This window comes from Anomaloglossus baeobatrachus, chromosome 3 (assembly GCF_048569485.1).
Source record: "Anomaloglossus baeobatrachus isolate aAnoBae1 chromosome 3, aAnoBae1.hap1, whole genome shotgun sequence".
Classification (NCBI taxonomy): Eukaryota; Metazoa; Chordata; class Amphibia; order Anura; family Aromobatidae; genus Anomaloglossus; species Anomaloglossus baeobatrachus.
The window spans coordinates 296,365,643-296,380,117 of NC_134355.1; the positions used below are offsets into that span (position 1 = coordinate 296,365,643).

A 14,475-nucleotide genomic window follows, 5' to 3' on the forward strand; every position below is an offset into this window, starting at 1 on the left:
CATCCATCCCTCTCTCCATCCCTCTCTCCATCCCTCTCTCCATCCATCCATCCCTCTCTCCATCCATCCATCCATCCCTCTCTCCATCCATTCCTCTCTCTATCCATCTATCCCTCTCTCCATCCATCCATCTATCCATCCATCCCTCTCTCTCCATCCATCTATCCATCCCTTTCTCCACCCATGTCTCTCTCTAGTTATCCATCCCTCTCTCCATCCATCCCTCTCTCAATCCATTCATCTCTCTCCATCCCTCTCTACATCCATCCATTTCTCAGTCCATCCATCCATCCCTCTTTCCATCCATCCATCATCCAACCATCTCTCCATCCATCCCTCTCTCCATCTATCCATCTTTCTCTCCATCATTCCATCCTTCCATCCCTCTCTCCATCCATCCCTCTCTCTCCATCCCTCCATCCTTCCATCCATCCATCCATGCATCCCTCTCTCCATCCATCCCTCTCTCAATCCATTCATCTCTCTCCATCCCTCTCTACATCCATCCATTTCTCAGTCCATCCATCCATCCCTCTTTCCATCCATCCATCATCCAACCATCTCTCCATCCATCCCTCTCTCCATCTATCCATCTTTCTCTCCATCCCTCCATCCTTCCATCCCTCTCTCCATCCATCCCTCTCTCTCCATCCCTCCATCCTTCCATCCATCCATGCATCCCTCTCTCCATCCATCCCTCTCTCCATCCATTTCTCTCTCCATCGCTCTCTCCATCCATCCATCCATGCAACCATCCCTCTCTCCATCCATCCTTCCATCCCTCTCTCCATCCATCCATCCATCCCTCTCTCCATCCATCCCTCCCTCCATCTATCCATGCATCCATGTCTCTCTCCATCCATCCATGTCTCTCTCCATCCCTCTCTCCAGCCAACCCTCTCTCCATCCATCCATCCCTCTCTCCATCCATCCATTCATCCATCCATCTCTCTATCCATCCATCCATCCCTCTCTCCATCCATCCATGCATCCATCCCTGTCTCCATCCATCCCTCACTCCATCCATCCCTCTCTCCATCCGTCCATCCATCCATTTCTTCTCCATCCATCCCTCTCTACATCCAACCCTCTCTCTATCCATCCATCCCTCTCTCCATCATCCCTCTCTCGATCCATCCATCTCTATCTATCCATTCCTCTTCTCCATTCCATCCATCCATCCCTCTCTCCATCCTTCCATGCATCCATCCCTCTCTTTATCCTTCCATCCATCCATCCATCCATCCATCCCTCTCTTCACCCATCCATCCATCCATCCCTCTCTTCATCCATCCTTCCATCCATCCATTTATCCATTTTTCTCTCTATCCATCCATCCATCCCTCTCTCCATCCATCCCTCTCTCCATCCATCCCTCTCTCCAACCATGCATTCATTTCTCCATCCATCCATCCATCTCTCTATCCATCCATCATCCATCCCTCTCTCCATCCAACCCTCTCTCCATCCATCCATCCTTCTCTCCATCCATCCATCCATCCCTCTCTCTATCCATCCATTCCTCTCTCCATCCATCCCTCTCTCCATCCATCCATCCCTCTCTCTATCCCTCTCTCCATGCATCCATCCCTCTCTCCATACATCCATCCATCCCTCTCTCCATCCATCCCTCTCTCCAAGCATCTATCCATCCCTCTCTCCATGCATCCATCCATCCCTCTCTCCATCCATCCATCCCTCTCTCCATCCCTCTCTCCATCCACCAATGCCTCTCTCCATCCATCCATCCCTCTCTCCATCCATCATTCCCTCTCTCCATCCATCCCTCTCTCCATCCATACATCCATTTCTCCATCCATCCCTCTCCCCATTCATCATCCATCCCTCTCTCCATCCCCCTGTCCATCCATCCATGCATCCATCCTCTTCATCCATCCATCCATGCATCAATCCCTCTCTCCATCCATCCATCCATCCCTCTCAACATCCATCCACCTATCTCTCCATCCATCCCTCTCTACATCCATTCATCCCTTTCTCCATCCCTCTCTCCATCCATTCATCTCTTTCTCCATCCCTCTCTCCATCCATATATCCCTCTCTCCAACCATCCATTCATTTCTCCATCAATCCACCCATCCATCCATTCCTCTCTCCATCTATCCATCCATCCATCATCCATCCCTCTCTCCATCCAACCAACCCTCTCTCCATCCAACCAACCCTCTCTCCATCCATCCCTCTCTCTGTATCCAACCATCCCTCTCTCCATCCATCCATCCCTCTCTCCATCCATCCATCAATTCCTCTCTCTCCATCCATCCATCCATCCCTTTATCCATCCATCCCTCTTTTTATTTATCCATCCCTCTCTCCATCCATCCCTCTCTTCATCCATTCATCTCTCTCTCCATCCCTCTCTCCATCCATCCCTCTCTCCATCCATCCATCCCTCTCTCCATCCATGCATCCATTTCTCAATCCATCCATCCCTCTTTCCATGCATCCATCCATCATCCAAAACATTTCTCCATCCATCCCTCTCTCCATCCATCCAACCCTCTCTCCATCAATCCGTCTCTCCATCCATCTCTCTCCATCCATCCATCTTTCTCTCCATCCCTCCATCCTTCCATCCCTCTCTCTCCCCATGCCTCCATCCTTCCATCCCTCTCTTCATCCATCCATGCATCCATCCATCCATCCCTCTCTCCATTCATGTCTCTCTCCATCCATCCATTCATCCATCCCTCTCTCCATCCATCCACCCATTCCTCTCTCCATCCATCTTTCCATCCCTCTCTCCATCCCTCTCTCTATCCATCCCTCTCTCCATTCATCCATCCATCCCTCTCTCCATCCATCCATCCATCCCTCTCTCCATCCATCCTTCTCCTCTCTCCATCCATCCATCCCTCTCTCCATCTATCCATGCATCCATCACTCTCTCCATCCATCCATCCATCCATCCATCCATCCATCCATCCCGCTCTCTATCCATCCATCTATCCATCTCTCCATCCATCCCTCTCTCCATCCATCCCTCTCTCCATCCATCCATCTTTCCATCCATCCATCCCTCTCTGCATCCGATGGATAGATAGATAGATAGATGATATTACAGCTTTTATTTGTGATGTATAGTATGTGTCCCCCCATCCCAATAGTATGTGTGATGGAGCAGTGACCCTGCGGGAGCTTGCATCTGAGTTCTCGCAGGGTCACTGCTGGTCAGTGACGTCGCTTTACGGCAGCACTGAAGTTCTCGCGAGCGGTAATGTGTTGACATCACCGACCGTGAGAAATTACCTGGAGTTACGCCTGAAGCATCGTTCACGGAATGAGGCTGCATTGAGCATTTGCTCACAGACATCACTACATCAGTGTGGATTACGCCGGACCTGGATATTTGGGGGTGTTAATAAAATGGTGACAGAGGGGCTTTTTGGTGGTTTATTACAAATAAAGGATTTTTAGGTGTGTGTTTATTTACTTTACTTACAGATTAGTGATGGCGTGTCATAGACGCTGCCGTTACTAATCTTGGACTTAGTGGCAGCTATGGGTTGCTATTAACTCCTTATTACCCTGACTGCCATGGCATCACGGCAATCGGGAAGAGCCGGTGACACGCCGGGACTGTGGCATCTAATGGATGCAACATTTTCGAGGCAGCAGCGGGCTAATATTCTTGGATGCGAGAGGCGGGGCCGTAACCATGGCCCTCGCCCTCCCCAGCCTGAGAATACCGGCCTGCTACTGTTTGCTTAACTCGGCCAGAAATATTGCATGTTTTTAGCTGACTAAATACTTAGTTTCCACCATAATTTGCAAAAAAAGCTTGCCAGATCAGACAAGGTGATTTTCTGGATTTGTTTTCTCATTTGTCTCTCATAGTTGTGGTCTACCTATGATGTCAATTACAGGCCGACCTCATCTTTATAAGTCGTAGAACTTGCACAATTATTGGCTGACTAAATACTTTTTCCCCACTGTACGTGTAGGATATTGGCACACTCATGAAAAACTGCACAACAAACTGTATGTTTTTTTCCTATTAGCTATTAAAAAAAATTAAAAACATGGGGGTTAACACAGTTTAGTGGTAAAAAAAAGTTATTGTTTATTTTCACCACTCAATGGTATAACATTGGCATATGTAGTGTCAATATGCTCGCTGCACCCCCAGATTAATTCATTGAGGGTTGTAGTTTGTAAAGTGTGGTCACATATGGGGAGTCTGATGTTTTAGCTTGATGCTCCTTCCCTCCTGAGCTTTGCACTGTGCTTCAAAACTAGTACTGACCACATATGGAGTATTGACGAACGCAGGCAACTTGCGTAACAAATTGTGCCGTTTTTGTACCAAATTTCTCCTATTACACCTCTTGAAAACTAAAAACTTGAGGCCAAAGCAACATTTTATTGGAAAAAAAGTGAAATTTTCATTTACTCAGCCCGTTACGCAATTGTGTGAATCGCGAGAGAGTGAAAAATGCTCACTACACCTCTAGATAAATTCTTCGAGAGGTGTACTTTCGATAGTGATGATATAGGCTACCGCAGTGTTTACTTTCAATGGGCCAGCACTGCAGTACTCTGCACCCCCACTACAAAGAGGATGGCGTGCAGATATGTGGCACAATGAAAACAATAAACATCATCATACGCTATTCTGTAGCGTGAGGACAATGCAAATATCCGCTAGGATATGGCGTACATTCCCTGGGGTACATGCACCACAGGTTAACACCCCATGATGGCATTATAGATTCACTAATTAGCATTTGGTAATATTGGGGACTAATAGTTCTCTTACCAGAAGCTTCCTGTATAGATGATCCGCTTCTACTGTGAGCTGGGGCTGAAGGTCTGTAGCCTTTTTAGTCTGCTCACGAGTGGGGATGTGGAATTAAGGATCTATGTAGTGATCATAGGAATAAGATGTGCTGTCTGATAAAACCAGCGGGCAATTGTTAGATTTTATTCTAGATATTATTTTTACTGTGGCGAAAGCAAGTGTAAAATAAACTAATAAATCCAATCTCCAATGTGTGAGTGTCTAAAAGTGAATTGTGATAGATTAAATATTGCCTTATGTCATTTACTATATCACCATTCTAGTTATTATAAAACAATGTCATCCAGGTGAGCTATTGTACTGTATGCACTGGTCCCACTGTTCCCCACTGGTAAGGATATAGGAAGTTAGCCTCGAGTTCAAGGAAGTATATCTGTTGTTGCAGGTTTCTAATATATTCTCCTTCCACTTCAAATTTTGTAGACTCCATATTTTCTATCTAGAACAAGAAAAAAGCCTCAATAAGTACTTAAATAGGTAGATATACAGTGTGTCCACCCATATCCTGTCCACCGCCATTAACTTGAGAATGGCGGCAGCTATAGGCATAGAAGTGGTGTCTAGGTATAGTAAAGTAGCCATGCGCTATGCAATGAAACCACCTATAGCGCCACCTGGTGGAAAACAACGGAGTTAGCATTTTATCTAGAAAACGGAACGAGATAGAGAAAAACTGAATTAAAAAATTGTAGGGCATGATCAATTCAATATGAATCGACACCTTGTATACAGAAATGCTAAGATATGAAACCCATGACCCCCCAAAACATTGAATGCTGGTCACGCATATGGCGCTCATTTAACTTTGAGGCCAAAGTGGCCACCGTCAGCTGCAATGCACATCTGGACTCTGGACAGCATACTGTATCTTGCTGCACGTTCTGCAATATGGTAGGTGACACGTTTGCACAAGTATCTGTGATACGTCGTCGTAGGTCCTGCAATGTTGGTGGAGGGGTCGCATACACTTGCTGTTTGATGTGACCTCACAGAAAGAAGTTCAATGGGGTGAGGTCAGGTGAGCGTGGAAGCCACTCCACACAGCCACCATACCCAATGACTTGTAGGAAGGTCTCCATGAGGTATCGCTTCACATTTGCAGCCATGTGAGTTTTACACGTTCTAAATCATAACATTTCTGTATGCAAGGTGTCATTCGTATTGAATTGATGATGCCCTACAACTTTGTAATTCACTTTTTCTCTATCTCGTTCCGTTTTCGAGATAAAAATGCTAACTCCGTTTTCCACCAGGTGGCGCTATAGGTGGTTTCATTGCTTAGCGCATGGCTACTTTACTATACCTAGACACCACTTCTATGCCTATAGCTGCCGCCATTCTCAAGTTAATGGCAGTGGACAGGATAGGGGTGGAAACACTGTATTTGTGTATAAATATATACATTACTACTCACAATATTTGGTTTCCTTTCAGGTGAAATTACAGCATGGTCCTAAAATGCCCTCTAATCTTTTCAGGTGAACTTAGGGTCCGTGCACACGATGAGGAGACGCCGAGTTCTAGACGTAGCGCCATTCCTCTTGGGAGAACACAGTGTCAGTGTCCATGATCTGGATTCTAGGAGCAGTGGATTTTCGCTGTGTTCTTTTTGCACAACTTGCTATTCTATAACAAGGAGCTTAAAGTGAATCTGTCCGGTGCGATATGCACCCAAAACCACGAGCAGTTCTGGGTGCATATTTTTAAACCCTGCCTAACTGTCCCTGTATCTAGTAATATACATAAAGTGATCTTTAGAAAAAGTATTTATAAAGATCCTTTACAATATGCTAATGATTGGGACTAGTCGCAAGGGCCTTTTCCCCCTCTAACTAGTCCGCCCTCTTAGCATGCTAGCACACCCACAGGTGCATGCTGCTATTCAATGCCCATTGCCCAGCGTCATCATCGGTGACACATGTACCGGTTTCCATTGTCATCGCCTCAGAACGTCGGGTTTAGGGTCAGTGCGCCTGATCAAAAGTACCAGCACTTCCGGTCTAGCGCACTATTAAGCTGGGTTTATGCGTCCCGACTTCAGAGTGGTCTAGTGCGCATGATAGGAAGTGCCGGGACCTCCGGTCATGTGCACTGTCACTGAGCCCGGCGTTCTGAAGCAACAACAGACACAGGTACACGCTTCACCAGTGATGATGCTAGGCAATGGGCATTGAATAGCATGTTAGCATGCCCCTGTGGGTGTGCTAACATGCTAAGAGTGCGGACTAGTCGGGGGATATAACGCCCTTGCGGCTAGTCACTGTGCACATGAGCATCTTATAAAGGATTTTTTTTAGATACTTTTTCTAAAGTTCTCTTTATCTATTCTAGTGTATACAGGGACGGTTAGGCAGGGATTAGCGATCTGTACTCAGAACTGTTTGTGGTTCTGGGTGCATACTGCACCTGACAAGTTTCCTTTAATGGCAAAATTCACAACAGTTTGATCCATGAATCACCCAATAAACTTCAGGGTTCAATTAAAATTGGTATTGAACTCCTTCACCAGCCAGCTATTTTCGTTTTAGTTTTTTTGCTCCCCTTCTTCCAAGCCATAACTTTTTTATTTTTCAATAGAGCCATATGAGAGCTTGTTTTTTGCAGGATGAGTTGTACTTTTGACTGACATCCTTCATTCTGCCCCATATTGTATTGAAAATGGGAAAATAATTCCAAGTGCGGTGAAATTGCAAAAAAGAAGGGAATTTTGTTTACTTACCGTAAATTCCTTTTCTTCTAGCTCCAATTGGGAGACCCAGACAATTGAGTGTATAGGCTATACCTCCGGAGGCCGCACAAAGTATTACACTAAAAGTGTAAAGCCCCTCCCCTTCTGCCTATACACCCCCCGTGCTCCCACGGGCTCCTCAGTTTTGGTGCAAAAGCAAGAAGGAGGAAAAAAATTATAAACTGGTTTAAAGTAAATTCAATCCGAAGGAATATCGGAGAACTGAAACCATTCAACATGAACAACATGTGTACACAATAAAACAGGGGCGGGTGCTGGGTCTCCCAATTGGAGCTAGAAGAAAAGGAATTTACGGTAAGTAAACAAAATTCCCTTCTTCTTTGTCGCTCCATTGGGAGACCCAGACAATTGGGACGTCCAAAAGCAGTCCCTGGGTGGGTAAATAATACCTCATAATAGAGCCGTAACGGCTCCGTCCTACAGGTGGGCAACCGCCGCCTGAAGGACTCGCCTATCTAGGCTGGCATCTGTCGAAGCATAGGTATGCACCTGATAGTGTTTCGTGAAAGTGTGCAGGCTCGACCAGGTAGCCGCCTGACACACCTGCTGAGCCGTAGCCTGGTGCCTCAAAGCCCAGGACGCACCCACGGCTCTGGTAGAATGGGCCTTCAGCCCTGAGGGAACCGGAAGCCCAGCAGAACGGTAAGCTTCGAGAATTGGTTCCTTGATCCAACGAGCCAGGGTTGATTTGGAAGCCTGTGACCCTTTACGCTGGCCAGCGACAAGGACAAAGAGTGCATCCGAGCGGCGCAGGGGCGCCGTACGAGAAATGTAGAGTCTGAGTGCTCTCACCAGATCTAACAAGTGCAAATCCTTTTCATATTGGTGAACTGGATGAGGACAAAAAGAGGGTAAGGAGATATCCTGATTGAGATGAAAGGGGGATACCACCTTAGGGAGAAATTCCGGAACCGGACGCAGAACCACCTTGTCCTGGTGAAACACCAGGAAGGGGGCTTTGCATGACAGAGCTGCCAGCTCAGACACTCTCCGAAGTGAAGTGACTGCTACTAGGAAAACCACTTTCTGCGAAAGGCGTGCGAGAGAAATATCCCTCATTGGCTCGAACGGTGGTTTCTGAAGAACCATCAGCACCCTGTTCAGATCCCAGGGTTCCAACGGACGTTTGTAAGGAGGAACGATGTGACAAACCCCCTGCAGGAACGTGCGTACCTGTGGAAGTCTGGCCAGGCGCTTCTGAAAAAACACAGAGAGCGCAGAGACTTGTCCCTTAAGGGAGCCGAGTGACAAACCCTTTTCCAATCCGGACTGAAGAAAGGACAGGAAAGTGGGCAAGGCAAATGGCCAGGGAGAAAAACCCCGAGCAGAGCACCACGACAGGAATATTTTCCACGTCCTGTGGTAGATCTTGGCGGACGTTGGTTTCCTAGCCTGTCTCATAGTGGCAATGACCTCCTGGGATAATCCTGAAGACGCTAAGATCCAGGACTCAATGGCCACACAGTCAGGTTGAGGGCCGCAGAATTCAGATGGAAAAACGGCCCTTGAGACAGCAAGTCTGGTCGGTCTGGTAGTGCCCACGGTTGGCCGACCGTGAGATGCCACAGATCCGGGTACCACGACCTCCTCGGCCAGTCTGGAGCGACGAGGATGGCGCGGCGGCAGTCGGCCCTGATCTTGCGTAACACTCTGGGCAACAGTGCCAGCGGAGGAAACACATAAGGGAGTTGAAACTGCGACCAATCTTGAACTAAGGCGTCTGCCGCCAGAGCTCTGTGATCGTGAGAACGTGCCATGAATGCCGTGACCTTGTTGTTGTGCCGGGACGCCATTAGGTCGACGTCCGGCATCCCCCAGCGGCGACAGATCTCCTGAAACACGTCCGGGTGAAGGGACCATTCCCCTGCGTCCATGCCCTGGCGACTGAGAAAATCTGCTTCCCAGTTTTCCACGCCTGGGATATGAACTGCGGAGATGGTGGAGGCCGTGGCTTCCACCCACATCAAAATCCGCCGGACTTCCTGGAAGGCTCGCCGACTGCGTGTTCCTCCTTGGTGGTTGATGTAAGCCACCGCTGTGGAGTTGTCCGACTGAATTCGGATCTGCTTGCCTTCCAGCCACTGCTGGAACGCTTTCAGGGCAAGGTACACTGCCCTGATCTCCAGAACATTGATCTGAAGTGAGGACTCTTGCTGGGTCCACGTACCCTGAGCCCTGTGGTGGAGAAAGACTGCTCCCCACCCTGACAGACTCGCGTCCGTCGTGACCACCGCCCAGGATGGGGGTAGGAAGGATTTCCCCTTCGATAATGAAGTGGGAAGAAGCCACCACCGAAGGGAAGCTTTGGTTGCCTGAGAGAGGGAGACGTTCCTGTCGAGGGACGTCGGCTTCCTGTCCCATTTGCGTAGGATGTCCCATTGAAGAGGACGCAGGTGAAACTGCGCGAAAGGAACTGCCTCCATTGCTGCCACCATCTTCCCCAGGAAGTGCATGAGGCGCCTCAAGGGGTGTGACTGACCTTGAAGGAGAGATTGCACCCCCGTCTGTAGTGAACGCTGCTTGTTCAGCGGAAGCTTCACTATCGCTGAGAGGGTATGAAACTCCATGCCAAGATATGTCAGCGATTGGGCCGGTGTCAGATTTGACTTTGGAAAATTGATGATCCACCCGAAACTCTGGAGAGTCTCCAGAGTAGCGGTGAGGCTGTGCTGGCATGCCTCTTGAGAGGGAGCCTTGACCAGCAGGTCGTCTAAGTAAGGGATCACCGAGTGACCCTGAGAGTGGAGGACCGCAACTACTGCAGCCATGACCTTGGTGAAAACCCGTGGGGCTGTCGCCAGGCCGAACGGCAGTGCCACGAACTGAAGGTGTTCGTCTCCTATGGCAAAGCGCAGGAAGCGCTGATGCTCTGGAGCAATCGGTATGTGGAGATAAGCATCTTTGATATCGATCGTTGCAAGGAAATCTCCTTGGGACATTGAGGCGATGACGGAGCGGAGGGATTCCATCCGGAACCGCCTGGTCTTTACGTGTTTGTTGAGCAGTTTTAGGTCCAGGACAGGAGGGAAAGACCCGTCCTTCTTTGGAACCACAAACAAGTTGGAGTAAAAACCGTGACCCTGTTGCTGAAGAGGAACAGGGACCACCACTCCTTCTGCCTTCAGAGTGCCCAGCGCCTGCAGAAGAGCATCGGCTCGCTCGGGAGGCGGAGATGTTCTGAAAAATCGAGTCGGAGGACGAGAGTTGAACTCTATCCTGTAACCGTGAGACAGAATGTCTCTCACCCAACGGTCTTTTACCTGTGGCAGCCAGGTGTCGGAAAAGCGGGAGAGCCTGCCACCGACCGAGGATGCGATGTGAGGAGGCCGTAAGTCATGAGGAAGCCGCCTTGGTAGCGGCACCTCCGGCGGTCTTTTTAGGGCGTGACTTAGACCGCCATGGATCGGAGTTCCTCTGATCCTTCTGAGGCCTTTTGGACGAGGAGAATTGGGACCTGCCCGCACCCCGAAAGGACCGAAACCTCGACTGTCCCCTCCTCTGTTGGGGTAATTTTGGCTTGGCCTGGGGTAAGGATGTTTCCTTTCCCTTGGATTGTTTGATGATTTCATCCAGCCTCTCACCAAACAAACGGTCGCCAGAAATTGGCAAACCGGTTAAGCACTTTTTGGAAGCCGAATCTGCCTTCCATTCCCGTAGCCACAAGGCCCTGCGTATTGCCACCGAATTGTCGGCTGCAACCGCCGTACGGCTCGCAGAGTCCAGGACAGCATTAATAGCGTAGGACGCAAATGCCGACGTTAGAGAGGTTATGGACGCCACTTGCGGCGCAGACGTACGTGTGAGTGCGTCAATTTGCGCCTGACCCGCTGAAATAGCTTGGAGTGCCCATACGGCTGCGAATGCAGGAGCAAAAGACGCGCCGATAGCTTCATAGATGGATTTCAACCAGAGCTCCATCTGTCTGTCAGTGGCATCCTTGAGCGAAGCCCCATCTTCAACTGCAACTATGGATCTAGCCGCCAGTCTGGAGATTGGAGGATCCACCTTGGGACACTGAGTCCAGCCCTTGACCACGTCAGGGGGGAAGGGATAACGTGTATCCTTAAGGCGCTTGGAAAAACGCTTATCTGGACAAACTCGGTGTTTCTGGACTGCTTCTCTGAAGTCGGAGTGGTCCAGAAACATACTCGTTGTACGCTTGGGGAACCTGAAACGGAATTTCTCCTGCTGAGAGGCTGACTCCTCCACTGGAGGAGCCGAGGGAGAAATATCCAACATTTGATTTATGGACGCGATAAGATCATTCACTATGGCGTCACCATCAGGAGTATCAAGGTTGAGAGCGGCCTCAGGATCAGAATCCTGATCAGCTACCTCCGGGTCATCATACAGAGAGTCCTCCCTCTGAGACCCTGAACAATGTGATGAGGTCGAGGGGATTTCCCAGCGAGCTCGCTTAGGCGGTCTGGGGCTGCGGTCCGTGTCAGAGACCTCACCCCGGGATCTATGAGACACCCCGGGGGAACATTGTTGTCCCAACTGAGGGGAACCAGGGGGCAATGATTCCACAGTGCCCATGGTCTGAGATACCGGTCTGGACTGCAAAGCTTCTAGAATCTTAGCCATAGTCTCAGAAAGTCTTTCAGTAAAAACTGTAAACTCCGTCCCTGTCACCTGGACAGTGTTAGCAGGTGGTTCCCCCTGGGCCCCCCTTAGCAGAGGCTCCGGCTGAGTAAGTGCCACAGGGGCCGAGCAGTGCACACAATGAGGGTCAGTGGAACCTGCCGGTAGCGAGGTCGTAAATGCGGCGCAGGCAGCATAGTAAGCCTGTGTTTTGGCACCCCTGCTTCTTGTGGGCGCCATGCTGTTGTCTCCCCTGAGCAACACAATAGGGTATATAGCCAGAACTAAACCGTGCACCATACAGTGTAAAGAATAGCCTATAAACATATAACCTATAATTACACTTCTGCACAAGTGGGGCCAGCACCTCAGGTGCTGCTTACCAGCCGCTTAAAGCGGTTGTGTGGCCACCAGAATCCCTGCCTGGGTCTCCCAGAGCTTGTCCCCCCTCTGCAGCGTCAGAGTAGCTGACAGGAATGGCTGCCGGCGTCCTGAGGAGAGGAGGGAGCCGTGGGCGTGACCCAGAAAGTGCGGGAACTGGTGCCCCACTGTGCACAGTGAGGGGAGTGGAGTATGCAAAGCATGCTCCAGCCCTCAGTGCTGCCGTCCTGCACAGCGTCCCGCCCTTCCCCTGACTGGCAGGCCTGGGGGCGGGCAGAAAAAGAGACTAGGCCGCAAAAGCCGGGGACTCGAGTTATAAGCGCGGCCGCCGTATAAGCGCGGTCGGCGCGGAAGTCCCCGGCGCACTAACAGTCCCAGCCGCGCCACAGTAATAACAATGGTAGCGGCGGTCAGCGCGGTAGTCCCCATACACTAACACACTCAGCGACGCTGCAGTGTGTAATGGCACAAACGCGGTCAGCGCCGCGGTCCCCGGTGCACTAGCACACCCAGCAATGCTGGAGTGTTGCTGTGCGCGGTCCCCACGGGGACACAGAGTACCTCAAAGTAGCAGGGCCATGTCCCTGAACGATACTCGGCTCCTATCCAGCAGAGTCCTCAGGAGCTGTGGATGGAGCACGGTCTCAGTGCCTTGAGACCGATTAGGATCCCACTTCACCCAGAGCCCTAAGGGGGATGGGGAAGGAAAACAGCATGTGGGCTCCAGCCTCCGTACCCGCAATGGATACCTCAACCTTAACAACACCGCCGACAAGAGTGGGGTGAGAAGGGAGCATGCTGGGGGCCCTGTTAAGGGCCCTCTTTTCTTCCATCCGACATAGTCAGCAGCTGCTGCTGACTAAGCTGTGAAGCTTATGCGTGCATGTCTGCCTCCTTCGCACAAAGCAAAAAACTGAGGAGCCCGTGGGAGCACGGGGGGTGTATAGGCAGAAGGGGAGGGGCTTTACACTTTTAGTGTAATACTTTGTGCGGCCTCCGGAGGCATAGCCTATACACCCAATTGTCTGGGTCTCCCAATGGAGCGACAAAGAAAGTGCAATTCCACAAGTTTTTTTTTTAACTTGTTCACTATATGGTAAAACTGATGTGTCCATATGATTTTCCAGGTCAGTACGAGTTTGTTGATATCAAAAATGTAGAGTTTTACTTTTATCTAAAGGGCACTTTACACGCTGCGATATCGCTATTGATATCGCTAGCGAGCGTACCCGCCCCCGTCGGTTGTGCGTCACGGGCAAATTGCTGCCCGTGGCGCACAACATCGCTTACACCCATCACACGGACTTACCTTTCCTGCTACGTCACTGTGGCCGGCGAACCGCCTCCTTTCTAAAGGAGCGGTTCGTGCGGCGTCACAGCGAAATCACACGGCACCCGTCCAATAGAAGCGGAGGGGCGGAGATGAGCGGGCGGAATATCCCGCCCACCTTCTTCTTTCCTCGTTGATGGTGGACGCAGGTAAGGAGATGTTCGTCGTTCCTGCGGTGTCACACATAGCGATGTGTGATGCCGCAGGAACGACGAACAACCAGCGGCATGCACCACCAACGATAGTATGAAAAGGAGCGACGTGTCAACGATCAACGATTTTTCACGTTTTTGCGATCGTTGATCGTTGCTCCTAGCTGTCACACGCTGCGATATCGCTAACGACACAAACACTGTGATCCCAACGATATATCGTTAGCGATGTCGCAGCGTGTAAAGCACTCTTAAGTGTGAAAAAAAAAATCTTTTGTTGCCATTTTCCGAGCCCTGTAACTTTTTTATTTTTTAGGATCTGGTGTTCAGTGATGGCTTATTTTTTTGCATCTTTAGCTGGTGTTTAATTATACAATTTTTGCATAGATGCAATGTTTTGATTGTTAGTTATTGCATTTTATTGCAATCTTGCGTTGACCAAAAAAATGTAATTCTG

At 49.7% G+C, this 14,475-nt stretch overlaps 1 protein-coding gene across 1 annotated transcript in view; it reads right to left on the minus strand.

Moving 5' to 3' along the window:
* Positions 1-14,475, minus strand: part of LOC142295208 (uncharacterized) — a 135,918-nt gene that overhangs the window by 118,202 nt on the left and 3,241 nt on the right. Inside the window, exons 2-3 of the mRNA XM_075338288.1 lie at positions 5,164-5,261; positions 4,781-4,859 (exon numbers count right to left, since the gene is read on the minus strand). Of these exons, the coding sequence (XP_075194403.1) occupies positions 4,781-4,859; positions 5,164-5,252 (168 nt within the window). The 5' untranslated portion in view covers positions 5,253-5,261. The remainder of the gene's footprint in view (positions 1-4,780; positions 4,860-5,163; positions 5,262-14,475) is intronic.